Source organism: Lepidochelys kempii, chromosome 2 (assembly GCF_965140285.1).
Source record: "Lepidochelys kempii isolate rLepKem1 chromosome 2, rLepKem1.hap1, whole genome shotgun sequence".
Taxonomy (NCBI): domain Eukaryota; kingdom Metazoa; phylum Chordata; order Testudines; family Cheloniidae; genus Lepidochelys; species Lepidochelys kempii.
Window position 1 is genome coordinate 266,035,839 of NC_136381.1, and position 27,592 is coordinate 266,063,430.

A 27,592-nucleotide genomic window follows, 5' to 3' on the forward strand; every position below is an offset into this window, starting at 1 on the left:
TCTAGGGGGATCCAAAGTTCGGGAGCCTTAGCTCTGGGTTAAGAGGAGCCCACCTCTCCCCAGGCTAGACCCGGAAGGCGAGGGCGTCGATTACACAACAAAGGCCGGTGGTGATCAGGTCTGGGAGTGCTTTTCGGCTCCAGGAATTGGGAAGCTGTCAGCTCCCTTCCTCCCCACCAGACTCGCTGGGAAGATTTACGACCCCTTCTTGCTCTCGGCCAGTCCCAGAGCAGAAACCTGCCCCCTCTGCCGCTCGGTAGCCAATCAAGGGGCTGAAACCCGCCCCCTCCCCCCTGTAACTTTTAAAAATGTATGATCTCTCTCTTCTCTCCACCCCTCCCCGCTTGTTGCTCCCTCCCCTCTTTCATCCTGGGTCCCTTCCCTCTTTCATGTCTGCATGGAAAAGAGAGGAGACAGACACGGAGAGGGGCGGGAGAAGGTGGCAGCCGGCACAGATCCTGGGAGGGGTAGGGCCAAGGAGACTCACATCACAGCCCTCCTCACACACACACACACACAGAGGCATTTCCAGCCGCCGCGGCTCCTGCTAGCAAAGCAAACTCCGCCAGGTCCCTTCTTGCAAAGGAGCGTCCTTGGCTCCCCTCGGGGAGGAGGCTCGGATCCCGGCTCTCCCCGGCCCGGAGCGCAGGGGGGCGGCTGAGCGAGGCTCGCTTGGGCCAAAGCTCGCCCTGGACTGACTCCCTCGGCTCCCCTGGGGTCGGGAGCCGTGGCTGGAGCATCTGGATCCGTCTCCCTTCAGGGTAGGGGCTGATGCCGGACACGACAACTCCCCCTGCTGCGGCTTTGTGCGGGAGTTAATTTTTTTAGCAAATCGCCTTTCCCGCAACGTTTTTGATTTTTTGTTTTGTTTTGCTAGATACCCCCCCCCCCTCTCCCCGGACTGCTAGATGCAGGGTTTCTCTTAAGTTTGCATCAGCCCCCCCCCCCAAACAACAGATCCGCCGGATCAAAGGACGAGCCCCGGGGCACGAGCTCTGCATTTGCTTATTAACTGCAACCGGGCAGGGGGGGCGAGGCGGCCCGGACAGACAGACCGACGGACGGCGGAGAAGCCGAGATGCAGCCGACCGGGGCGCCTCTCTGCCTCCTTCTGCTGTGCCAGCTGTTCCCGGGCAAGGTGAGTGCCCCGCTCCTCGCCCCCCCGTCCGCCGGCCGGGGCGGACACAGGCCGGTTGCCAGCCTGGAGCTGCCGGGGCGCTTTGCGGTCACCGGGCTGGGGGAGGTCTCGGGAGACCCCGGCCTGGCCCCGAGGGAATCAGCGGGTTTGGATCGGGCTGCAGCCTTTGGAATCCAGGCTTCACACACGCGCCCCCCCCCCAGCGCCTTGCACGCGCGCACACACTCACCCCGCGTGCAAGCAAAGAGGGCTGTGAACTCTAGAGGAAGGGGACGGGGATTTTTGCCTTCCCGGGCTGACCCTGCGATTCCTCTGAAGCGCCCCCGCTGGCTCCAGAGAGGTCAAAGTTTCCCGGTTTCTCTGCTCGGGGGAGGGAAGGGTGAGTGAAACCGGTTCGCATTTTAAAGGAGGAGGGGGGCTGAGGGTACGAGCAGCCCCGGGATGTTGCATAAAACTCCTAAGCTTTAGAGCTGTCGGATTGCACCGCTTACACACCCGTGGGGCATGACAGAGCGCAGTGGGTCCGCCCCAATCCTTCAGTTTTTGAAGTAGATCGAGGGGATTTTGCCACCGACCTCACTGGAGCAAAGGGGGAAGGGTTGGGGTGTGGGATCGGCTACCACTTACCTCCCTGCAAACTTCCGCTAAAGTCACTGGAACTGCCCTGGTCTATGTCAGAGGAGAGTCCAGCTGCTTCTCTCTGAGCAGAACCAGAACCAGCCTTTTGCTCGCATTGGTGGCCTGTGTTTAGCTCTGTCCTGGTTTTTTGGTGCTGGACAATGCTCGAGACCTCCCAGGTGAGCAAGACGCTGAGGCTCTCTCTCCATCTCCTGGCTGTCGAGCCATTAACAGCTGCTTTGGTTTTGCCCCCATTGGGACTGGGAGCGAGAGCAGGATCCAGCCCAGTGAGAGAGAGAGCGAGACAAGCAAGGCGAGTCCCCCATTCATTCTTTCCAGTAAATTTCATGTCAGGATTAATGTGGAACAGTTTCCTGGTCTGGAATTAACATTTTTGTGCAGCCGGTCTCTGTAATTATGCTGTCAGCCCGTGTAAAAGCTGCGTTTATCCTCCTATATCCTGAGGAGGTAATTAACATTGCATGGCTTCATTTTTCTATTCTTATTAGTTGTGACGCAGGGAGATTTTTCGTTTGGTTGAGGAGGGGCTGTTGTTGGGGGGGGGGGCATAAAATAAATATAATAAAGGAAGCAGTTACAACACCATTCTTTGGGGAGGAATTGCTTGGTGCAGGGGTGACTGTGAAGAGGGGCTGGGGTTTTAGGTAAGACTCTGCTTTGAAAAAGCCCTTAGGGAACTTGTGACTTGTGGTTTTGTTTTCAGAGCAATGCTCAGACTGGTTCCCGAAGGGCTGCTTTTATAAACTTGGGGGAAACTCCCTCCGCAGAATCACATCTCTGTCCTGCTGGTCAGGCTGGGTGAGATTGGGGTGAGGGGGTGTCAGCTGGGTCATTATTCAGTTTGTAGAAGATGTAAACACTGGATCTGTCAATGGCTTTACACTAGGGATGAATTTGGCCTGTTAATTTTTACCAACAGGTAGTGAGAGATTTTTTGTTAAATCAATCTATCTATCTACCCCATACACCCCCTCTATCAATCTATCTACTCCCATATACCCCCCTCTACCAATCTATCTGTCTGTCTGTCCCCATACACCCCCTCTATCAATCTATCTACCCCCATATACCCCCTCTATCTATCTACCCCCATATGCCCCCTCTATCAAAATATCTATCTGTCTGTCCCCATACACCCCCTCTATCAATCTATCTACCCCCATATACCCCCTCTATCTATCTACCCCCATATGCCCCCTCTATCAAAATATCTATCTGTCTGTCTCCATACACCCCCTCTATCTATCTATCTATCTATCTATCTATCCCCATACACCCCTCTATCTATCTATCTATCTATCCTTTCTTTCTTTCTTTCTTTCTTTCTTTCTTTCTTTCTTTCTTTCTTTCTTTCTTTCTTTCTTTCTTTCTTTCTTTCTTATCAAAATTCTCTGACCTGTGTTATGCACAGGCCAGAGATGATCATAGTGGTGTCTTAAAAACTGTGGGCCAAATGCTCTGGTGGTGTAAATGCTTCCTTGACTTGGGTGGCATTTGGCTGTTGACACAAGCGGAGAATTAGAGCCTGTGACTCAAACTCCCAGTAGAGCAATGGAAAGACTCCCCTTCCAAAGACTTTAATGGGCATTTTGGATCAGGCCCATACAATCACTCTAGGTGTTTATGGAGTTGCCTCCCGCAGATAAGACACCGAGCTTGTCCGGAGGACATTCCAGTCTAGGGCCCTGGCCTCCAAGGAGCTGAGCACTCTCAGGCCATTGGTCTCAGCTAAACACTCTGACATCCAGCCCAGAGGATGTTCAGCTCTCGTGACATGAGAGGGAATGCTGGTGCTCCCGGCGGCTAGCCTCCAGTAAACACAGTTTGATCCACACAGGAAAGCCTCAAGCCCAGTGGGGTGAGCTCAAAGGTTCTGTTAGTGACCACCGGGTGTAGGACCATCGGGTGTAGGACCATCGCCTGCAGGGGTTCTTTTTATAACCCATCTTTGCCTGATCTCTGGGGTCTCTCTCTCATTGTGGACAGAAACCTAATGAGCTGGTTTTATGGGTGGAGGTGGGGTCAGGACTTTCCTCCTGCTGCTATTTAAAGAGACCTCTCAAAGGTTCGGGTGCTCAGCAGGGACTCAAGGCAGGAGGCAGGCAGGGGGCTTTATAAGAGCTCCCTGTAAAAGCCCATGTTGGAAAGACGGAATCCCCCATGTAGAGGCTGGGAGCAATGCACCCCCAGCCCCACCTGGCTTACACCTTGGCAGTCTGGCCACAGAGGGGAGAGCCAACGCTGTCTCAGCAGAAGGCACCCGTGCCTGGCATAAGGCACTTGATGTCAGGCTCCCACCGCTGGCAACAGCTGGTAGCATTCTGGCCTAAAGGCTGGTGCAATGGGTAACACGCACACACACTCTTTGTTATTATCACTAGAGGGTTGCACACTTTATTGCTTCTATAGGCCCAGTGCACACCCCATGAGCTCCCGATGTAACGCTCTCATCCCCCTCTGTTTCTGGGACTCCCTGCCCGGCCCCATGCCAGGAGCTCTGGGGGCTCCCATTCCTTCTCCTCCTCCCACACCAGGGTCCCTCATGCCAGGGGCTCTGTGTGCCCTCTTCCCCTGTACCACGGTCCCCACATTCCCCCAAGCCCTAACTGAGAGCAGAGGTCCATCGTGCCAGGTGCTGTACGTGCAGAGTAAGTGACAGGCCTCGCCCCAAAAGCACATGCCACAGACCCATGTAATCCAGCTACCCTCCCACACAGTGAAGGAGGGACCCAGATCCCAGCCAGCTGGCTGCAGCCGGACTCTGCACTTCTCATGCAAGCAGAGGACTTGAAAATCTGGCCCTGATTGTGAGTGCCGAGCCCTGAGTTTTTTTGAAAATGCGGCTCCTAGAAGAGATGCCCTGGCTGTGCACACCAACACACACTGATGCAGACACATACAGTCCGCAGGACACCACCGCCGTGCTGGACAAACACAGCCGAGTTGCACAAAGAGCCTGACACAAAACACACTCGCGCAGCTAGCAAATAGGATAGTGGGCCAGGCCCAGGACTGGTACAAATCGGCAGAGATCCACTGGACAGAGCTGGGCCGACTGACACCTGCCAAGGGTCTCTACACCCACACACTGTGTATATGCACACGCGCAAAGCTCTGTACAAAGAACCACTGAGGCTGTTTTCAGGCTCCCAACAAAACGTCTCCTTTTCAGGGGAGATAATGATTTCCTGCCACAGACGCATGAGCTCACTGCCCCCCCCCACGAGTCCCCCCCCCGCACTTGTAAAACCTTCACTGCCCCATATAAAGAGTATGTTTTCTTCTTCCTTGGCCCATAATATTTTTCCCGGAGGGTAAACGAAACTCGATCCTTGCAGTAGCCTGTAATTTGCCGGAGAGTCTGTGCAGCCACCGCTGTTTAATCCCTCATGTGATTTCCTAGGGCAGAGCATGGCCGTTTTCGCGGCACACACATGCATACCAACACACACGCCTAGCCCCGCACACAATCCCATGCACAGACACAGATGAAACCCCCACCCGAACTCACGTTTTGAGTCCAGAACCCCACTTCCTTTGGTGCAGGGAGGGACATTTTCCTATCTATAGAATCTAGGACCCTCAGGAAGCAAGGCCTTGCGTATATCCTAAAATGGAATCAAAACTGGCACATCGACATCACCAGACTGGATCAGACCCGAGGTCCATCGTCCAGTACCATGTCTCCGGCAGGGGCCAGCACCAGACGGTTCAGAGGCAGGTGTAAGAACCCCAAAGTAGCAGATGTGGGATAATCTGCCTCCCACGTGAGGTCTCCTCCTGACCTCTAATAATCAGAGCCCTCAAGCAGGAGGACTCACACTGGAGGGACCTCAGAGAAGATCAGCAAGACCTGGCCTCATGCAGAAAGTTGAATGGCCTGTGAAAGTTCAGGGGAGTCTTCCCATTGATTTCACTGATCTGTGGATCAGGCCCGATACGTCTAGCTTGGCTGACATGCGGGAGACATGCCAACTGGCTAGCAACATTTCCAGGCTGTAAATCCAGAAGAGGGTTATTTAGGGGGATGGAGTGAGTATAGGAAGGGGGTGTGTCTGTGCAATGGGATGAATAGGCTAAGTCTTAAGCAGCACTTACTGACAATGCGTGCAATTAGATTTCCCAGGGGAAGTGATGCAAGCCTGAGTAGCTGAGAGTTTTTTAAAGGAGAAGAGGGAGGAAGGATGCCGTGTGAGGTTTTATACTGTCTGGACTGGAAAGCCCAAAGCAGGAGAGAGCAGACTGGGTTAGGTAGGGTCCGAACAGGTACATGACGTCCATACAGAGGCTTTCATGCAATGTACACACAGCGCTCCCGGAATGCAGCCACCTCTGGGGTGCAGGGCAAAGAGCGGGCTTTAGCTGGGGGAAACCTTTGCTCTAAAGGATGTAGCCCTGGTTTTGATAATATCCCTGCAGAGTGATGGAATGTCTCCCTCCCAGTAAATGTCGGGAGCTCACTTAGAGGCCAGCCAGTGGCTGTCTCTCTATTTCTGTTTGCACAGGGCTCAGCACAATGGGGTATTGATCCTTGCTATGGTCCTTGACAGCTGCCATAATATAATAATCGACCTCAGGAGGATGAGGTCTGGACCAGTGACTTCGAGGGAGAGGGGGTGAGCTAGCCTTTCAGGCCAGTTGAAAAGCAGACTGGCTTTCTAGGCTCAAGGAGAGAGGCATGTTCTGCTCTGAATCCCTTGTGTTAAACAGTCCTGGGCTGGGTTAAAATTAATATCTTATTAATACTTAGCCCTTTTATCTGGAGCTGTCAAAGTGAATGTATGTTCCCAGCCCACCTGGGAGGCCAGTGGAAAGGGCTGTTCCCACTATGTAGATGGGGAAACCGAGGCACAGAGTTTTTGAGCTGCCCAAGACCATAACAGGTGTCTGTGGCCGAGCCAGGACTAGAAGCCAGGTGCTCTCTGACATTAGCCACCAGACAACACCAGTAAAGAACACCCCACGAGCTAGCTCTCCAGCTGTTTCATTCTGTGGGCAGCATAGCAAGTTGTTGTTTATTACAGTGGTGGCTAGCAGGTCTCCCAAACCCTAGCCCAGTGCGCTAGCCACTGGACAGCACTGTCTCTCATGAGCCAGCCTCCCCATCCCCCACTTCCAGAGTCCTCTCCTACTGCTTGGTTCTGCCGCAGTTTCGGTCTGCAAACCAGTAGATCTCAGATGCCATTCTCCTTGCCTACAGCAGGCCTTTTGGCCCCATTTCCCACTGTTGCTCTCACCAGTTCAGCTCCACCAGGGGTAGTAACCGTAGGAAATTTGGGGAAAACAAAAAGCCTGGACTGTCCCAGTGAGTAATTTGCCCATTGATGTTGCTAGATTATCCACTTATTAAGACTTACCCAAGTGTTGGGTGAAGGCTGAAAGGGGATGATGATGCCCCTAATGCACAAAGAAGCTCAAGTTGTACAGTCTGGATCAAGATCTGGTTGTGAAACGTCCTGCAAATCTTGGGGCTGTTTGAATCCAGGCTGTGGGTTTTCCTTCAGGATCTGTTCGCCGATACCTACATGTTAGAGGTAGTGTACACCACACTGGTAACTATTAGATGCATGGTATTAATATAGCAGACATGATTTATCTAAGTGTTGAGAAGCTAGGCTACCTGAATGCAGTACGCTCCTTCCCCCCCCAGTTCTGTTCACCCATGTCCGGTATCCACAACACTTCACAAAAATCAAGTCCGAAAATCGGAAATTTGGCAAAATACACGAATGTTCTGCCCTGGTACAAGCTGCTTCCCGGAAGGAGGGGGTCTGCATGTCCCCTTTTCATATCGTACGGCTTTGTCTTTAGACAGTCAGTGTGGCTAAGTTCAGTTATTTGGTCTCTTGAGCGTTTTTAAGAATGAACTGCGCATGTCAACAATTCGCGACACCTTTGAGTCAATAGGAGCTAGGCAACGGAGACTTAGCAGAGCTGGGGGGGGTCTATGCCTGGCTCTGCCACTGATGAGTTGTTTGTCCCTGGGCAAGTCACTTCCCCTTCCACCCTCTGTCTGGTTTGTTGGTTTAGTCTGCAAGCGCCTCGGAGCATGGTATGGGCAAGGAGCCCCCAGTTTGGGGCGTGGTCTCCAAGCACTGCTGTAGGAATAAGCGATAAACATGGCACTGGGTATTGATGGCCTCCCGGCTTCGTTATTCCCGGAACGCCCCAAACCTCAGCATTAATCGCATTTGGGCAGCAAAACTGAGAGCGGGGTTGGAGTGACTACCAACCGCTGTGAAAGAGCCTGCTGCTCGCCCCACAGCTGTGCTATCCTGTTTGGACCAGGTTTTTATTTTGGCTTAGGGGGCAGTCAAGTCAGAATAGCTGTGAAAAAGCTGTGCAGATCCATCCTCACTCCGTCGACAGAGAAACCCCTTCTGTTGGGCTGCGTCTACACTACAGGCTGAGGCCAGCCTGGCGAGATCGACGCCCCGAGTATAAGCGAGGTGACCGAGAGGTCGTATTCTCCTTGCGGCAGCAGGGTGTTCTGAAGGATGGGATGGGGGCGTTCATTGGGAAGCGTGGGGTCCACGCCATTTGGGGCAGAGCGCTGAGACAGGCCGAGGAGGCCGCGGGGGGCTGCTGTGAATGGAACACCTGGTTGGGTGAGCATAGCGTAGGAGTGGGGGGGTGCTGTCAGTGAAACAGCCCATCTAACAGGTTGGGCAGGATTGATTGGGGTGGGTGGGGGAGCGACTCCTGGAAGAGCCTTACAACAGGTTGGATGTGACTAGCAGGGGCGGGCGGCCCCCCGGGGGGGTGCTATTTATGGATCAGGCATGTCACCAGCGTAGTGTGGATAGCTGTGGGGGTGCTTACTGGGCTTAGCCACTTGGGTGTGAGGCTGTGAGCGGTGGAGGGGCGAGGTATTAGCAGGGGAACAGGCAAGTAACAAGTTGGGTGCGACTGGCTGGGGGAGGGGGACACCAGCCATGTAACAGGTCGCGTGGGAATAGCATGAACACGGGCGGTTCTGCTGGGGGTCCCCTCCCTTTGCCAGTTGAACCCTTCTTGTTACGCGGCTGTTCCTCTGATAGCAGCTTCCCCCCTCCGCTATTCACACGCCTGCCAATCACACCTGATTAGGGCCTGCTAAGAAAGAAAGAGCCACAGGAAAGGGTGGGGACCACTCACAGGGGCTGTGCAAAACTCTGTGCATCCTCTTGGGGATCAGGAACGTGTGATGTGTGTGCACGCCTGGCGATCAGGGACACTCGGGGCGCGCGCCTGGCGATCAGGGACACTCGGGGTGTGTGCGCGGGGAAGTCAGGAACGCTCGGTACGAGCTCGTGTGTGGAGATCTGGAACACCAGTGACAAGTTTCACCATTTCTTTGCAAGCCATTTTCCACCTGCTAAATGTTCTTTTTCCCCTACCCTGAATGTTGGCCATTTCGTTTTTCCTACCCTCCATATGCAGACCCCAAATCTTGCATGTTCGAACGTGGGCACCGAGCTGTGTCCAAAGCAAGCGCCAGATCCTTAGCTGGAGCCAACCAGCCCAGCTTCAACTGTGCTGCGCCCATGTACACCAGCCCACAATACGAACTGTTTGTTTTGGAGTTAAAAATTTTGAGCCACCACCACGATGTGAGATGCCCCATGTTTGCTCAGAAATGAACAGATTTGAGTGAACATCACTGGAATTTCACAGGGCGGTTTCCTCCGGATCTTGACCATTTCTGCCCTTAATCGCAACAATATGCGGGAAATCTCCAGTGCTGAGCTTTGCAGAGTTCATGGGGAATAGCTCGGAGAACAGCTTCCCCCACAGCCCGGGTCTGATCTCACTTAGGCAAACATTTACATACAAGCTTAACTTAAAGCACACGAGGAGCTTGAAGTCAGTGGGACTGCTCCCCTGTCTAACGATAACAGGGTGACGAAGAGGTGTTGGGGGTCCTAGGGTGAATTGGAAACTGACCTTCCCCCCCTTCAAATAAAACCCCAAACCAACCAAGAATGCAAAAATACCGAGGAGAGGCCCAGAAGGTGGGGGTGGCAAAGCAAGCCAATGCTGGGCTCATTCTGATCTGGCACTTTTGTCTCCCCACTCCGGGCACTGTGACCTGGTGCATGGGGTCACGGTGCCACTCAGGTTTGGCCCAGCTGCCCCTCCGTAACCCTGTGCACCAGGTCGTCGCTCTGTGTGGGGGCCCTCTCAAAGGGGAGGGGGGAGGCTGGGGCCAGCTGCCCCACCCTTTTGGGCGGCCCCGAGGCATGTGCAGAAATTGTTTGCAGGACTGGAGTCGTAGCCAGTATCCGAAATCTGGGCTCTTTCACTGAGATGCTACAGGCCGAGTTTGGAACAGATTATTCAGGTACTCAGCCCCCACAATCAGGGTCAGATGTTCATAAGTGCACAGCCCCTAATGAGCCCAGCTCTTTGTAAAGCCAGCCGAGGAGCGAGGGGCTGGAACAGCTTCCCGGTAGGAGTTGTGGGGCAAACGCCCTCGCTGGTTTAAAGAGGGAGGTTGATAAATGTCTGAGCAGGATGATATCATGGAGTGCCCGGCACTAGCAGGGGTCCGGACTCAAAGACCCAGAAGGTCTGTTCCAGCTCTCAGAGTAGCAGCCGTGTTAGTCTGCATCCGCAAAAAGAAAAGGAGTACTTGGGGCACCTTAGAGACTAACCAATTTATTTGAGCATAAGCTTTCGTGAGCTACAGCTCACTTCATCGGATGTATTCCAATGAAAATCTATTCCTTGTTCTCCGACCACACATAGAAACTGCCAGGAAAGACAAAGTAGACAAGGCCCCAGAATAAGAAACAAGTAGTGGGCAGGTGGGGGAATCCTCCATCTGCTTTATCCATCACAAAGAAGTAAAAAAAAGGGCCCAAGCCCAGCTTTATCTGAATGCTCATTTTGCAGAGCACCCCTGCCCATGCAGTTGCTTAGGGGGGCTAACTCTCCAAATGAGACAACCCCCTGCTTCAGCTGCTGTTCTATTTATTTCAAGTCCTCCTTGATTTTAACCCTTTTCCCTCAGGTCAGGGAAAGCTGCGGGGGTTGGCAAATGGAGGTTTTTAAAAAAATTACAAGCGTTGCCTTTTTAAGAGAGACAGGGGTGCGGTGGTGGTGGGGGAAGGGGGGGGTTCAGCTTTAAAGAGCCAGCGCTGAGGTCACAAAGGGGCCAAGCCCTCAGTTGGTGTAAATGGCCATAACATCCGTTGACTTCAATGCAGCTGGGCCAATTTACATCTGCTGCGGCCGTGGGCCGAGGAGTTTAAGCCCCAGCAGGTCCTGCATCTCTATTCTGTTTGGCACATGTCCCGCTGATCGGCCCCATCTGTTCAGGTTTGCAGCGGGTGGCAGAAGGTTGCATTACCCAGGAGTTCGAGTGCAACGCGAAGAATCCAAGAGACTCTAATCCCAGCCCTGACCTCCCCCAGAGTCACTCGATCTCCTTGTGCCTCAGCCAGTCCAGCTAGAAAATTGAGTCAAACCAAAAAGCAGGAACTTTACTCAGGACCAGATGCTGCTTTGGAGCAGAGGTTCTTTGGGTCCATCGACGCCAAGGCCTGTAGTTGTGTCCACATCTAGCTGGGATCTGGTCAGGTCTCCTCAATTAAGATGGGCTGGTACTTAAAGGGGAGACCTGTAGGGAAAACCCAGACTGCTGTGGCGAGTGGGGTGAAAAATTTAGTAAGTGGTGCTTGTCCCTCTGGGGCTGTGTTGATCTCCCTTTGATGTTTATCTGGCCCCCATTACTGTAGTAGCTGAGCACTTCACAATTGTTAATGTATTTATCCCACAGCGCCCCCTGTGAGGCAGGGCGGGACTATTAACCCCATTGTAAAGATGGGGAGCTGAGCGACAGAGTGGCTAAGTGATTTGCCCAAGGCCACATGGGAAATCTGTGGCAGAGCTAGGAAATGACCCCATGTCTCAGGTTAGAGCCCCTAGCCACTGAACCATGCTTGCTTCCTCTTCCATTTGAAAGATGAATTGTAGAACAGAGCCGCTTCTTAGGTACCTCTTAATGCTCCGTCGCACTGTGCAGTGGAGGAGGACCAGCAGCCAAAGAGTTAACTGAAAATCTGAACACCTGGATGTAGCCAGAAGGGCCTTTTGCAAAGGCCAGAAGGGCCTTTGAAGAGCTTATCATCAGGAGGGGCCGTTAGATGGTGGGGGCTCTGTTGCTCTAACAGGGCTGCCTTCTGTTTGAACGGTCCAAAACACATGGACGCTGACATATGTATATTAAAGTAAATCCACTGCCCTCTGGATTCTCTCCCTTGGAGAGCCCAGTCCAGCCCACCTCCCTCTCCTTTCTTGCTTTATTTAGGCGCTATGTCTTTAAGATGGCCTTATGATAATTAACTGTCTCCAGATGCATGGTGCCAATTAAGGTCTTTGTTCTTGGATTCAGAGGGAAAAATATTTAAAGGCGCCGCGCCTCTTGAAAGATGCAGCCAGCCGAGTTCCTGTAGCAAATATGGATCAAGCCATTGTAATATGATCATCTCATAAGAAAAGGGTGGGGGGAGGGTTAGGGAGAAAGATTTTGGCTTAATTAGAACAGGCTTTGACTCCAAGCGGGGAAACAGCCAGGGTTCCACCACTCAGAACAGTGTCTTTTGTCCCGTCAGCTGGGATCTATCCAGCCATGAAGTCTCACTTTGCGCCCACCTTCATGGTTCTTAGCTGGGCTCCGTTTTGGGGAAGCAAAGAGGCCTGTTTTAGAACCGTTACAATTTCTAGGCAATCCGCACGGCCATACTCTGATGCTGGTAATATAGACACTTCAGGGGGGAACCGTGGGGTGGAGGGAGAAAGGTGGAGGAAGAACAAGGGTGTTGTTTAGTTCTTCTGAACTGTAATGGTAGAGGTGAGCCTTCTGCAGGGGAATGGGAACACGGGAGGGCTGCTGAGGGCCACGGACTGTCTCCCCTCAAAGATCCCTAGTTTGTCCCTTCTGCATTCGAGGAGTTTCCTTTTCAACCTGCAGTTGAGCATGAGACAGAGGGAGATGTTCAGGTCCCCCTCACCACCGCAAAGGTAGGCATGTTCACACACCCACCGACGTGCATGTGCACGGAGCTCCACGCACAGACATGAACGCACTAATATTCACGTGCACACAAGTGTGTACAATGCTGCCAGCCTCAAGCAGCTATAGATCAGGAATCTGTGCCCCCCCCCTCCAAATCCTGAGATTGGTTTAAAAATCATGAGATTTAAAAAATAATAATAATAAAGTAGCTTCTTTTTCTTTGCTGTCTAGTTTCTGAGCCTTCAGAGTCATGCTTGGGTCTCTGTGACACAAGAGCCAGAAACATACTTTTTTCTTTACTGAATGACTGCTGCAAACCTCATCTCATCATATTCTTGGAACACAGCGACACCAGATTATCACCCCGAATTTCCCCACAAGGCTTGTGATAAAGTCACAAGAGTTGGCTAGATTCACGCACACTCAGATTCTCATGCAGACAAGTGCACATGCAGAGAGGGAGCTACAGCCGTGCACAGATGCTTTTCAGCTCGGAACGTGTGTACACACCTGCCCGCAGTTACGCCGTACGAAAATTAATGAGGAAGTGTTATTGACTCCTTCTCGTGACACACAAACTAGGGGTCACCTAATGAAATTAATAGGCAGCAAGTTCAAAACAAACAGAAGGAAGTATTTCTTCACACAATGCACAGTCAACCTGTGGAACTCTTTGCCAGAGGATGTTGTGAAGGCCAAGACTATAACAGGGATCAAAAAGGAACTAGATACATTCTTGGAGGATAAGTCCTCCCTAGCCTCTGTTTGCTGGAAGCTGGGAATGGGCAACAGGGAATGGCTCACTTGATGATGACCTGTTCTGTTCATTCCCTCTCAAGCAGCTGGCACTGGCCTCTGTCGGAAGACAGGATACGGGGCTAGACGGACCTTTGATCCAGTGTGGCCGTTTCTATGTTCCCACACTCCTCAAGCCTGAGTGATTTTGCTTTCAGATGGGGGGAAAATAGGAAATCAGGAAAGAATCAAAGGCCCCAGGAGGGAGCACAGGGCATTTCTCCTGCATAACAAGCTGCCTCAGCTCTGCTTCAAGCAATGTGCAGACGGGCAGGCTCCTTAGAAATGGACGGTACACAGACAGCACTCCCAATGGTCACGTGGCTACACATATGGCCACAGCTGCTCCAGTTCAGCAGTGATGGGAATCAGATAAGTACCTAGATAAATCATCCCCTCCCTACAGACACACAGGTAGAGGCAGGTCCGTAAAGACAGGGGAAGAAACTCTTAGTGGTGAGCCGCCAGGCAGAGGAGATTAGCCCGTCCGTCACCGCGCGTGGGTGGGTATTGCCCAGGCATCCCCTTCTCTCATCACCTCCCCTGCGTCCCGTGCTGGGGAGGGAGGAGAAAAGAGGAGGGAGGCAGAGCACCAAGGAGGAAGAAGTGTGGCTGAGAGAGGGAAGGGGGAACAGATTGGAAGATGGAGGGAGAGAGACAAGTGAAGCTGGGTCCAAGGCCGGGGCAGGAGCGATCGCAGCCAGGGGCGAATGCTTTGAGCAGCCGCTGAACTGCTCCTGGGCGTAAGCGTCAGGCTGCTGACTCTTCCCACCAGTCAGGCAGCCTACTACAGGCCAGCTGTGCACGGTACGTTGCCCTGAGACCGGCTCTCCTGCAGGCCCCTGGCTCCTGACCTGAAGAGCTTATCATCTAAAGAGACAAGTGATCTCCAAAGAGCGGGGGAAGAAGGAAACACCAAATACACACAACTTTTAAAGCACATTCATCCCCCCACCCCCAAACCTTGAGCCACGCCTGGCCGATGTCTTGTAGGCTCACCGCAGAGGTGGTCTTGCGGAGAAGGAGATGGGAGCAGCTTTATGGCCCAGTTCAGGGAGGGCATCAGGCTCAGGGGGTTGTGGAAGAAGTTGTGGAGCAGCAAGTGGCTGAGGTGTCAAGCAGGTGAGAGATGGCAGAGCAGAAAGGGTGGGGAGCCCGGCAATGAGAGAGGAGGGTGAGCAAGCAGGAAGAGAGGACGGATGTCGGGCAGTACCCGAACACTTACAAGACATGGGTAAACATCTCTGCTCTGCTACAGCCTCCCTGTTCAGCCTCCCTTGTGCCTCAGGGTCCACATCTGTAAAATGAGGATCACAGCACAGTCCTAGCTCACAGGGGTGGTGAGGCTAAATACATCCGAGATCGTGAGGCTCAGATACGAAGGTGACGGGAGACAGGTATGTGCGAAGAGGGAAGGTGCGGAACCAGGAAGGGCCTTTAAAACAAAGACAAGCCGCTAGGATGTGCTCCTATGCAATGCGTGCTCTGGGCAATCCCAGCAATCTGCCTGGGTGGAAGAGGGATCAGAGGAGAGTTACAAGAATGGTTGGAGGTCTCCAGTGCGAGAGGAAAGCCGCTCAATCTACGTAGCTGATCAAAAAAAGGAGGTCAAGAGGTGACTTGATCACCACCTTTAAGTACCAATGCCGCGGGACTATATTTGATACTACAGGGCTCTTTAATAGAGCAGATGAAAACAGGATGAGGGCCAAGGGCTGCAAGTTGAAGTCAACGTTCAAAGTGGCAGTAGGCTGGGTGTTTCTCACAGGGAGGGTGACCCACCATTGGCAGAGCTCACCGGTTGACGTGGTGGATTCTCCATCACTTGAAGCATTTAAACCATGACTTGGACATCCTTCCAAAAGATACACTCTAGTTCATCCACAGGTTGCTGGGCTTGATGCAGAAAACGTGGTGAAATTCTCCAACCTGTGTCTTCAAGTTACCCAGGTTACCTAGGGAAGTGGTGGAATCTCCATCCTTAGAAGTTTTAAGGTCAGGCTTAACAAAGCCCTGGCTGGGATGATTTAGTTGGTGTTGGTCCTGCTTTGAGCAGGAGATTGGACTAGATCACCTCCGTCCCTTCCAACCCTGATATTCTATGATCGAGAGATCAGACTAGACTACCACCCATGTTTCCTGCATCAAGCCCAGACCCTTGTACCAGAACTAGAGCTTGTCCAATCCTGGCCTTGAAAATCCAGGAATAAAACTGAACTGCCCTGTGGGCCCTTCTCTCCAGGTCAGCGAGGAAGCCCCTTGACATGCTAGTGTGTCGGGTGTGTGCAAGCAACCAGTATACCTACCCTCATCGATGGCTGGAGAGCCCTCATCTGAAGGGCTGTTCATCTGGCATGTTTTCCCAGCGTTACTGTTCCTTTCCAATACCTGGAATAAATGCAGGTTTTGGGAGCGCTGAGTGGCATTTAGGGACTCTAGCTAAGGCAAACAGGGAAGGCTTTAACATGGGCACTGAAGGGAGGAAGTGACTGAAGGACACACTTACTTAGGGAAGGGAATCACTGCATTCATATCATTCCATACAGGATCCCAGTCCCTCAAAAAAAGAGTTTAAATCATTCCCCCTTGGTTGAAATACTCCCTCAGGACTTTCCAAAGGACATTTCTGTCCTGACAGCTTAGATCATGTCTACGCTAGCATTTATGACAGTAAAAGTTTTATCACTCAGGGGTGTTTTATTCACACCTCTGAGCGACATAAGTTTTGCCAGCATATCTGTCGGTGGGAGACACTCTCCCGCCAACATAGCTACCGCCGCTCGTTGAGCTGATTTTGTGTCAAGAAGAGAACTCTCTCCAGCTACACGAGGGATCTTACAGCGGCACAGCTGTGCCATGCTGCAAACTTGTCAGTGTAGGTCTGGCCTTAGGGTGCTATTTGTCTGGGTGCTGATCCGTCAAATGGAACTTGAAATGAAGGTGGTATGTGGGTGCGCTTCCCAGACACACTTTGTCAGTTAAGCACCGGCAGTGCGGGTCGGGCACCAGAGTGCAGTTGTGGTTTATATGGAGGTCCTGCATAAACTGGTGGTTGTTTTACACTGGGAGATGTTTATGGGGCAGGGGGCAGTCGGTCCGTGGATTTGAAAAGGGTCATAGACAGGGGTTTAGGGGGCTGAGGTGAAATCTGCATCTTAACAACAAGTAAGGGAGTAAATCACTTAGTTGTATGATCCTGTCCTCTCCATTCCTCCTTCTCCATCCACTCCTCTTGCAAGGATCTGTGAGTGCCAGGCCGTGGGTGCTGGCAGGCACCAATCAGTTACCATTTGCAGTCAGGAGACGACTAGCAGCATCAGGGGTAAACTAGGGCCAGGAACCAGAGTCTTAAGGTTCATCGTAAGGCAAGGTCTGGAGCACAAACAAGTAGACAGTGTCTGCATCATTGCTCAGACAGCTCCCCATGCTGGCTTCCTGGTTTATATACTGGTATGAGCCAATCAGGCCCTGCTGGCCGGTACTTCCTGCAATGTTTAACTTCCAGGGTCCCCCAGCAGAAACCCCCACCCCGAGCTTCCAATGGTGATGCAGAAGCATCGATGGCCCAGACCCACTGGAGTCCTATGTTCTAATCCGCCAGGGTCTCTGCACTTTTTTATGCCCAGGCTAAATTTGGACTCTACAGAGCACCACCACTCCTGTGGTGAGAGGAGACCCCCTCTGCCTTCTGTCTGTAAAGCTGTGGGACATGTTAGCTGAGCGGGCAAGGGGCCGTTTGCCTGCCAGCCCCCAGCTTGTCCTCCCAGCTCCGGTGTTGGGGCCATGAGGTGGGCAGTGTCTGTAAAAAGGGCCACTGGTCTCCTTAGCGAGACCTCTTTGTCAGACAAGCCAGGATGGTGGCAAGTGGCCTCCCCTGCATCTAGCCTCCACACCAGGTTGGTTTGCAAGCTGGACTGTGCGGCCAGCTCTGCTCTAGAATTCCTGCGACCACCTGTGGGCGAACAGAGAGTCAGAGAGACTGGTAGCACACAATAGATTTCTGTGTGGGCAGCGTTTTCAGACAGGTGTGCTTTATGATCCCCCACGGGGCTCCCCAGCTCGGCCGCAGGTCGGGGAATCAACCGGACAAGGGCTTCTTCTCTTATGTCACTTAGCAGTGTTTTTCTTCTCTTGCTCTCCACCTTTTTCTTTCTTTTCATCTTTCATTCTTTTTTCTTTCTTCCTCTAGTCCTTCCTCCCCTTCTGTCTTTATGCCTTCCTCTAGTCCTTCCTCAGCTTCTTTCTTTCTTTCTTTCTTTCTTTCTTTCTTTCTTTCTTTCTTTCTTTCTTTCTTTCTTTCTTTCTTTCTTTCTTTTCCTCCTATGGATGTATTTGGCTCCTCCAGTCTTGCCATCATTCCTCTGGATCCAGAGATGTTCATTAGAGAATCAGGAAAGGTTGCACCTGTGTGTCTGTGGCAGGGACTAATGCGTGGGCTTTGAGTGAAAACCTTGACAAGGCAACTGGCCGGCAGAAGCTGTCCGACAGCTGCTCCCCACTGTCCTAGCGCTCTGTCCCGAGAGCAGCCTGGTTCTTCCACAGGGATCTGTGCTGCGCTAGGTGAGATGGATTTGGGCTGGGTGCACCAAAAACGTTGTGGTTTAACCGATCCACCGTGTCCCTCTATCAGGGCAACTCACTGTATTATCCTAGGGCCTTCTAGGATCACTGCAGGTTTGCCCTTCCAGGTGCCATCTGAACGGCAAATGCAGCTCTGTTGTTGTAAGCAGATCTGAGCTGGTGGCAGTGAACATGACTGTGTCCCCGTAGTAACCATTTTCACAGCCACATTTGTCAGTATGCTCCTAACTCCTATGAGTGTACTGCCGCATTCTGGGAAAAGCCGGGCAGTTTCCCATAGTGGCTCATCGAACAGGAGACAGTGCCCAGGAAGAGTTGCACACAGAACAGCGTGCGGAGCAATGCACTCTGGGAGGCCCTATCATACAGGCTTCTGGGAGGAAGGAGAGCCAGCAAATCCAGTCACACAGGAACTGTGGGGAGTGGGGGAGAGGGGTTCCTGTGAATACAGCAAAGAACAAATGTGCTGAACCAGTTACAATGAGGCAACATTTGCCGGCCCAGCCCTATAACATTCAGCCATTCGATCCTGAAATTAGAAGATGGCAAATTCAACCCTGATAAGGGGAAATACTTTTCCACACAACATGTGATTAGACTGTGGAACTCCCGGCCACAGGATGTGTCATCAGAGCAAAGAGCTTAGCGAGATTCCAAGAGGATTGAACTCTGGCATATCGAGAGTTACAATAAAACCTCATGTTCAGGGCTTACGCCAGTCCATTAGAGATCAGGCTAATTTAATCAGGGGGCAGATTATCTCACATCTGCTATTTCAGGGCTCTCACACCTTCCTCTGAAGCATCTGGCCTCTGTCAGAGACAAGATCTTGGAGCAGGTGGACCTCAGGGCTGATCCAACCCGGCAATTTCTAGGTTTCTACCATGCCACTGCCTGGTTCCTGTCTCTACTACAAGCTGCAGTGTAAACAGGGCAGCAGATTTCCATGCAGGCTGTGGATTTGAGTTCTACAATTTCTGCTCCCACCTGAGGGCAAACAGTAAGTCAGAGACACTGGTAGCACACAACAGACTTCTGTCTGGATAGCGTTTTCAAACAGGTGTGCTTTACGGTCCCCCACGGGTTCTGCAGGAGTCTGAAGAATCTGGAAAATCTTTCAGTTTTAACTCCACTGGGGCAAACACGTGACCAGGCCTGTCTCTTTCACCAACAGAAGTTGTCCAATAAAAGCTCTTAAGCCCATGTCTATAATCACCATGGTGCCATGAGAGCAACTTTCACTGGACAGTCGCTACCTGTAATATCAGAAACATCCGAGATACTGTGCTCATCAGCACAACTTACCATACATGTTGAATGAGGCCAGGGCCAGAGCTGTGCAAAGACCGGGCGTTTTGGCTTGCTGGCCATACCGAAAGATCGGGGGAGGGGAATCATTTTAGATCCACCGAAACCAAAGTTTTTAAAAAATGTTCAGTGACCTGAAAAGTAAAAAAAAAAAAGTATATTCATTTGGGTTGAATGAAACATTTTGTTTGACCGGAAGTGAAATGTTTTGTTTCATTTTTAGCTTTTTAAAAAAAGGTTTTTACATATTCTTTTTAATAACGTTGAAGTAAGTCTCAAAATGAAGGGTATCTTCAATCAAGAAATCAAAATGGTCCCATTTTCCCGAAATTATTTTAGTGGGTTTTTTCTGTTGACTAAAACAATTGGGCAAATCCAACACGAATTTGTGAAATGTTTCCATCAATCTGAATGTCCATTTTTTGGTGAAAAATAGTTTTAGCTGAAAGATTATGTCCCACTCTAGGGTCTTGCATGTAATCATGCTTGTAAGACTGTAAAGATCGTGATGCAAAGCACATAAGAACATAAGAATGGCCATACTGAATTAGACAAATGCTCCATCTAGCCCAGTGTCATGCCTGTGCCAGATGCTTCAGAGTGAATGAACAAAACAGGGAAATTTCGAGTGTCATCCAGTCCCAGATTCTGACACTTGGAGGTTTTAGGGATACCTAGAGCATGGAGTTGCATCCCTGATCATCTTGGCTAATAGCCATTGATGGACCTATCCTCCGTGAACTTACCTAATTCAGTTTTGAAACCAGTTATAATTTTGGCTTTCACAACATACCATGGCAATGAGTTCCACAGGTTGACTGTGCATTGTGGGAAGAAATACTTCCTTTTGTTTGTTTTAAAACTGCTAGCTATTAATTTCATTGGGTGACCCCTAGTTCTTGTGTTATGTGAAGGGATAAATAACACTTCCCTAGGCACCTTCTCCATACCAGTCATGATTATATAGACTTCTATCATATCCTCATTAGTTATCTCTTTTCTTAGATGAACAGTCCCAGTCTTTTAATCTCTCTGCCCCTAATCATTTTCATTCCCATTGTGTAATGGGAGCAGAGTTAAGGTTACCAGGGTGTTGCTGGATTTTTGAGGGTACCCTTAATATCCTTTGGTTTTTTTAATGTTACAGATAATCTACATGGCTGAAGTTTGGCAAAGTTGTAAGAAAGTGTAAACAGGATCTTAGCTGCCAGCTTCACCTATAATTAGACAGTGTATGTGTGTCTATACAAATGTACCTTAACTCTGCCCCCTTGGAGATGGCAGTAAATCCCTGGGATTATCAGCATGTACTGACCTGCAGTCACTGAGTAAGGTGTAGCTGTACTGAATGGTGGAGGCATTAGCTGGTGCACCTAGGAGGAGGTCTGGTTGTGGTATAAGGGAACTGGAAGGTTGTGCGCCTCTGGGTGTGTGTGTGCGTGAGCTTTTCTCTGCAACCCCTGTGCATATGATCAAAGGAAAGAGGTACCTGTTGTACCTTGTGAGATCCAGTACGCCTCATTTCCACGCTGACTGTGCGTGCACAGATATGAGTGCTGTGTGTACAGGCCAGATGGTACTTTTGCTGTTGACTCCAGAGCTAACTATGTCTCTGCCTCATTTCCCTACCAGGTTTCACCCATTGTTTGTTGCATCCTTTGCTCTTTACACAGCCAAGAAACTATTCAGAAACTACTTTGGCACATTTGGTTCCCATTTGGTTCCCATTCTGTGTTAACGAAATATACAAGTCAATACAAGCTGGGTGAGTAACAGATTTTGGGTTCTCTAGCAATTCCAAAGAATCAGGTGGAAAGAATTCAAATCAAACCAAGCCTGATCTTTATTTTTTGGAAATTTTCAGCGCGCCGGAAAAGTAGGAAAACGTTTCGTTTCGGGTCAGAAGAAATGTTTTGTTTCCATTTCAAGCATCTGTACATTTTTGACTGTTTTGTAAATAAAGGAAATTTTGAAACAAAAAGTCGTTCTGAACTGCACAAAATTGAAACGTTTTGATTTTTTAAAGATTTTCTTTTAACCACCACAATTCATCAAAGACCGGACAAATTTGCCAAATGTTTCAGTGTTGCCGAATCAGCAATTTTTCACCCCCAAGAAAGTTTTGTGTGAGAAATTTCACCAAGCTTTACTAGCTGCTTACACACTTCTGCTCTGATTGTTAGTGTCTAACACATGGAACACAGTGAGACCAGCTGAGCGCTCACAAATTAGTCAAAAGGTTTTCCTATGCACCACACCTGTGTTTTCTGAACCTACACAGAGCTGCTTCCCCAAAGCTTTTGAAGTTCACCCCTTAGGCTTTTGTCCCCAGCTCTTGTTAATGAGCCTCATGGCCTGGCCTTCAGCCCTTTACTCTGGAATCATTTGCTGTTTCCGGCAAGATGATATTAACCAGAGAGATGGGACCATCTTGTGCTATATTGCGTTTGTGTTTAACCTGAGTCCACCGCTGTGTTTGTGGGTGGATGTGCATATTCGCAGAGACTTGTCAGAGGGGAGGGGATGTGACTTTCCCACCCTTTATCCCCCATTGTGAAGATGTGAAAGGAACAAACAGGCATTGTTAGAAGAGGAGTCTACTCCCCCACCCCCGGGCCCTCCCTGTTTTTAGGGCCTCTTGTCATTCCTCAGATTTCTTCTCTGATATGGAAACTGCTTTATGACTTCCCAGGTTTCACACCGGTGTCAGATCCCAGAGAGCCATCTGCTGGGAGGAGACCACCCTCCCCCCCCCCTTTGGTAGGCCCTGAACAGGAGAAGGAGGAAGGGCCCAGGAAAGGAGAGGGGGAAGGAAGAGGAGAGAGGAGGGTGGGGAGGGGAAGACTGATGAGGAGAGAAGCCCAGACTCTTTCTGGTACCTGGGCTACCTTGTATTCAAACAGCAAGATCAGGTGTGAACAGCCAGCATAGTTAGTGCCAGGCAGCTGAGTCTAGTCAGGAGACTTGGATTCTGGTCTGGGCTCTGCCACTGACTTGCCCTGGGACTGTGGTCGCTTTGCTTTGCCACTCTGCGCCTCAGTGTCCCCCCATCTGGAAGCGGGGGGGAACATGGTACTTTTATGTAAGTGCCAAAACATACATCAAGCTATCCCCTGCCCCGAGGAGCTCGCAGGCTGGATAGCAGACACAGATCAGGACCCATGCATTGTGTGCCCCAGAGGAAGGGATGGGCCCCTCTGCTGCTGCTGAGTGTTGAACGTGGGCTAATGGGCTAAGGCCAGCGGCTGGCCTGGGAGGGAGGAATGAGTGGAATGGGGAGGGGCTAATGCAGTGGGAGCAGGGGGTGCCCCATGTAGGTGGCATGGAAGGGGGCGCAAGCTTGGGAATGGAAGAAGGAAACCAACTGGGTGGTGGCACCAGTAGAAGGGGCAGAGAAATGAGCTTCCAGACTCGGGCTAGGGCAGAGTCCATTGATTCAAAGACAAGGAGGGAACCCTGATATTTAGCCGGACCCCCTATAAAGCACAGGCCTAAGGAGCTGTGAACCCACATGGTGGCATAGCACTTTGCGGTCTGTGGGTGCAGCTGCATTATTATTAGTTCTATGCCACCAGCGCCAAGAGATCCCAGCCGAGATCAGGGCCCCATTGCGTTAGGGGCTGTATGAACCCACACTGCCCTGAAGGCCTTTGAGTTTGAAGAGGCAAGACGGACAAAGTCACCATTTACAGCTGGGCAAACTGAGGCCCAGAGCAATGAAAGGACTTGCCCACGGTCACCCAGGGAGAATCAGCAACTGGACCGGGTCTTGTGACCACAATGCCACCGTGTGTCTTTGAAGGACTGCATGTATGGCTTGATAAATCCTTCCGTTTCCTTGGACCTCTAGTGACACTGGCTGGCTATTTGGACTATTTTAGAGCGAAGCAGGAAGGCTGGGCTGGGCTGGAACTGGACGGCACTGCCATCAGCCCAGACTGGTAGTCAGCGAAAGGTATCACCATGCTGGTGCTTAGAGACCCACAGGAAACACGGAGGGGGATCTCCATCTAACACTCCTATGCCAAAGAACAAGACGGGGGTCTGGGCTGTAGCAGCTGATGGGAAATACAGTTTTTCCCCTTTTGGTTCCCTGCAGGCGAGGCAGATCTCAGCTCCATGCTCACAGAGGGTCTCTGTCTGCAGCCTCACCCCCCACTGCTCTCCAGCCAGCTCGGGCCCTGCCTCGTTCATCCTCTTTCCACCCTTCTCCCCTGCAGGTTTCAGCCCGCCAAGGCTGCAAGAGCGGACGCTTAACCTCCCTTGGGGGCTGCTGTGACCTCTGCCCCCAGGGCTATGGTGTGGCTGTCCCGTGCGGCAGCTCAAACACGGAGTGCGAGCCCTGCAGAGAGAGTGAGTAGAGGGGACCCCGGGGAGGGGAGGGCAGGCTAACGGCTGGGCAAGGGAACTGGGGATGGCCCTTTCGGCCAGTATCTCGTCTCCTGCAGTGCCCAGGGCCAGCAGTGACAGAGGGAGGTGCAGAAACCCATCCCAGTGGTCAGTTACAGGATCACTTGGTTGCCTTCCCCTGTCTGTGATGCAATAGACCCATCTCACTCTGCTAAGGCAGCAGGCCTAGTGCGCCCCACGCCTCGGGACCTGGGCCGAGCCCCTCAACGGGCACTTATAAAGGGCGCTCACCTCATCCCATTGCATCCCACTGGCCCCATAGATGCTGCTGTGTGTGGGTGACTGGGCCTGATCAGCAGGTCCAGGGTAACCGGAGGACTAATGTGTATGAGAGAAGGGTAGGATGAGGGGGGAGTGTGGGGAGGGGTCCTGGGATGGGTCCTGGCAAGGAGAGGTCGGGGAGCTCTGGGGTGAGCGGGGGCATTGGGGAGGAAAGTGAAGGGAGAAATGGTGGGGGATGGGCCCATGTAAAAAGGGCAAGGGTATAAGGAGGGGGGCTTATAGGGTGAGCAGAGTGCGGCATAGGAAGGGACGTCTAGTGTCCTCCAGCTCCAGGCCACGTCCTCTCCCTACTGGCCTGGTAGGGAACGGGGACCCACCCATGAGCGCTGTAAGCTAGACCTGCAGAGATCTCATTGCTCCTCAGGTCTGGCTGACCTCCTTTAGCCTCTTCTAAATTGGGGGCCTTTGTTCTGTTAGTGCTCGTGAGAGCAGGGGTAGCTGGGCCAGGGGTCTGCGTGATTCCCCAGCAACCGCTCGGCCGGCATCCCTCAGTCCCCACCTGCTATTCCTGGCCTGGGCCCCGCCCCACCCAAACCCGGCACTTCTGCCCTGCAGCTGCTCTGAGCCAGAGCCACCCACCCACCCTGAGCTCAGCTTGTCAGCCGTGCCGCAGCCGCGTGATGTGGACCTGGTGGCGGCTGAGAACTGACCCAGCTCGATCCCCACATGACCTGAGCCAGGCCAGGGAGCCCAGGTTCGCGTTATTCCCCCTGGAGAGGACATTCACCCAGCGAGAGGCATTTTGAAGCTGATCGGACGCCGTGCTGATCTAAAGGAAGCCACCTTCCAGCCTCAGCTGGCCTGTCTGTCCAGACGCACTGCCTGGGTCAGTCGCTAAACGGACAAGCCGTGTCCAGGCCTGGGTCAGCTGAGCATGTGACTGCACAGCTGCTGCTGTGAACCGCACCCACACCGGGACAGCTGGGGCCAGTGCTAGGAGGGGAGACCTCCCCGGAGACCCTGCAGTCAGCAGGAGAGGTGGTGTGGGTGGCACTCCACCCTTCGGGTCACTTACTAGCACTTTGCATAATGACAGGTTTCAGAGTAACAGCTGTGTTAGTCTGTATTCGCAAAAAGAAAAGGAGGACTTGTGGCACCTTAGAGACTAACCAATTTATTTGAGCATGAGCTTTCGTGAGCTACAGCTCACTTCATTGGATGCATCCGATGAAGTGAGCTGTAGCTCATGAAAGCTCATGCTCAAATAAATTGGTTAGTCTCTAAGGTGCCACAAGTACTCCTTTTCTTTTTACTAGCACTGTGCTGCCTTCGAGGGAGACCTGAAACCAAGGTCCTGACCACCTGTGGTCATTGAGGATCCCAACTCAGATAATCGCATCCTGTCTCTTTAAATCCCCCTTCAGCTTTTCACTTCCTATTCTAAACGATCCGGAGGGGTGGAGGGCTGTTGCTGTGAGCTGTTAAACAGCTGCTTTGTTCCACCTCAGAGGTGGCTGCATTTCCTCTGCTGATAAAGACATTCTGGCGTATAGTTCATCAGTCCATTTGTAAAATGCTTTGGGCTGTATACATGCAAGCTGGTTAACATTAACACACCCTACTAGAGGTTTGGCCGCTTTTACCCACAATGCTTTGTGCAATGGTAATTCAATGGCCGAGTTCAAACATATGAGCATGTCTCCCCCTGGTGGCTGGCGCCTGTAACTATAATAGCCTGCTACCCGCAGCGGATGGAGTTACTCCTCTGACTCAAGTGGCTTGTGGTTAGGTTGCTGACAGGTGCGGGATCCGTTGCTAGTGGCTGTTATACCAGGAATAGGTTCTGAACTCAATGGCTCTCTCTTTCCACGGCAGATGGGACGTTCTCCTCCATCAGCAGCGCCACGGAGCCATGCCAGCCGTGCTCACGGTGCCCAGAGCACGTGCCGGTCGTAGAGGCGTGCACCCCCACCCATGACACTGTGTGCGCCCCCCAGTGCGCCCCCGGCCACTACCTGCCTGCGGAGAACAGGAGCAGCAGCCAATGCCTGCCTTGCCAGGTGTGCGGGCAGGGCTATGGGGCAGCTATGCCGTGCAGGCCTACGGACAACACTGTCTGCCAAAAGTGCCCGGAGGGCTTTTACTCGGAGGAGAAGAGCTCCGCAGCGCCATGCCTGCCCTGCCGGCTGGAGTGTAATGAGGACGAGGTGATGATCCGCGCCTGCAGCCCAGCGTCGGACACGCTGTGCATGGGTACGTACCGCGCTGGCCGCTCTGGCGGGCGTGGCTGGCTATATCGGAGAAGGTGGGCGAGCGCGGGCTGGGGGGATCTGCCCGGGTGGCGAGCGAGGGGGCGTGTGCTGACTCTTGTGGGTGTGTGGGTTGCGGTGGGGGAGTTGTGTGTTGAGCGGTACAGGGGGCCACTCAACCCAGCTGGGCCCGTCTCCCGCCTGCCGCTGACTCACGACAACCCAGGCAGCTGGGGCGTGCAAAGCGGCTGAGAAGTAAGCGCAGCGACTGGCACCATTGCGTCTCGGATCCACAGCCATAGGCCAGGACGCCTTTGGGCCAGGTGCTGTCCAGACACAGAAAGTCGCTGCCCCAAAGACCTGACAGTCTAAGCTGTGTGTGTCCGTCCCCCCACCCCGCAGCCGCAGGGGAACAGTGTGTTGTTATTACAGCTGTGTAAGCTGGCTCAGCAGCCCAGGAAGGATGGATGTCAGGCCAGAGTCGGTTTCAGGGCACAATTTATTGGGTGAACAGAGAACTTAACTAAATACCAAACTAAAGTATTTCCTCTGCCCAACCCGAACTGCAGGTCCCAGCGGTTCATCCCTCTCCTCTCTCTCGGCCCCTCTGGGTCCAGGCACTCTGGCAGTAAACTTCCTACAGTTCTCCAGCTCAGAGATCTGGCTGGCCTCTATAGGGACCGACTATCACCTGACCCACCCCCACCCTGCTGCTTTGGCTGGGAGGCAACTGATCAGTCACAGGTGGAGCTGGGCCAGCCACTTTATGACCAGCTGGCTGACACCTTAGGAGTGAATTCGATTGTTGTTGTTGAAAAATGGCATTAAAAATCAGAAAGTTTGGTTGGAATTTTTTTAAATGGATGTGGGGGTAGGGATGGGATCGGATGAAATTGGAAGATTAAAAATTTATCTTTTTTCGTTTGGGTGGGTGGGTCATGGGTGAGTTGGTTTTTGGACCTTGTTGGTTTATCATTTTCCCCTTTCCCTCCCACCTTTTAAAAAATAACTGAAAGAAAGAAAGAAAGAAAGAAAGAAAGAAAGAAAGAAAGAAAGAAAGAAAGAAAGAAAGAAAGAAAGAAAGAAAGAAAGAAAGAAAGAAAGAAAGAAAGAAACCCATGTCCTATGTTGGAATCTGTAGAAGGAAAATGACCTTGATGCTTGTAGCATGTCTCCCTCCTCGCCCGCCCACCCCTTTTGTGATCCACTCTGGTTAGGATGGGACCTGTCCTTTGCCCATTGCTGGGG

General features: G+C 52.0%; 1 protein-coding gene across 1 annotated transcript in view; it reads left to right on the plus strand.

Moving 5' to 3' along the window:
* The first annotated feature begins 383 nt into the window (after nucleotides 1–383).
* LOC140907880 (tumor necrosis factor receptor superfamily member 16) overlaps nucleotides 384–27,592 on the plus strand; it is a 46,383-nt gene continuing 19,174 nt past the window's right edge. The window contains exons 1-3 of the mRNA XM_073334854.2: nucleotides 384–1,138; nucleotides 23,684–23,816; nucleotides 25,971–26,348. Coding sequence (XP_073190955.1) covers nucleotides 1,079–1,138; nucleotides 23,684–23,816; nucleotides 25,971–26,348 — 571 coding nt within the window. The 5' untranslated portion in view covers nucleotides 384–1,078. The remainder of the gene's footprint in view (nucleotides 1,139–23,683; nucleotides 23,817–25,970; nucleotides 26,349–27,592) is intronic.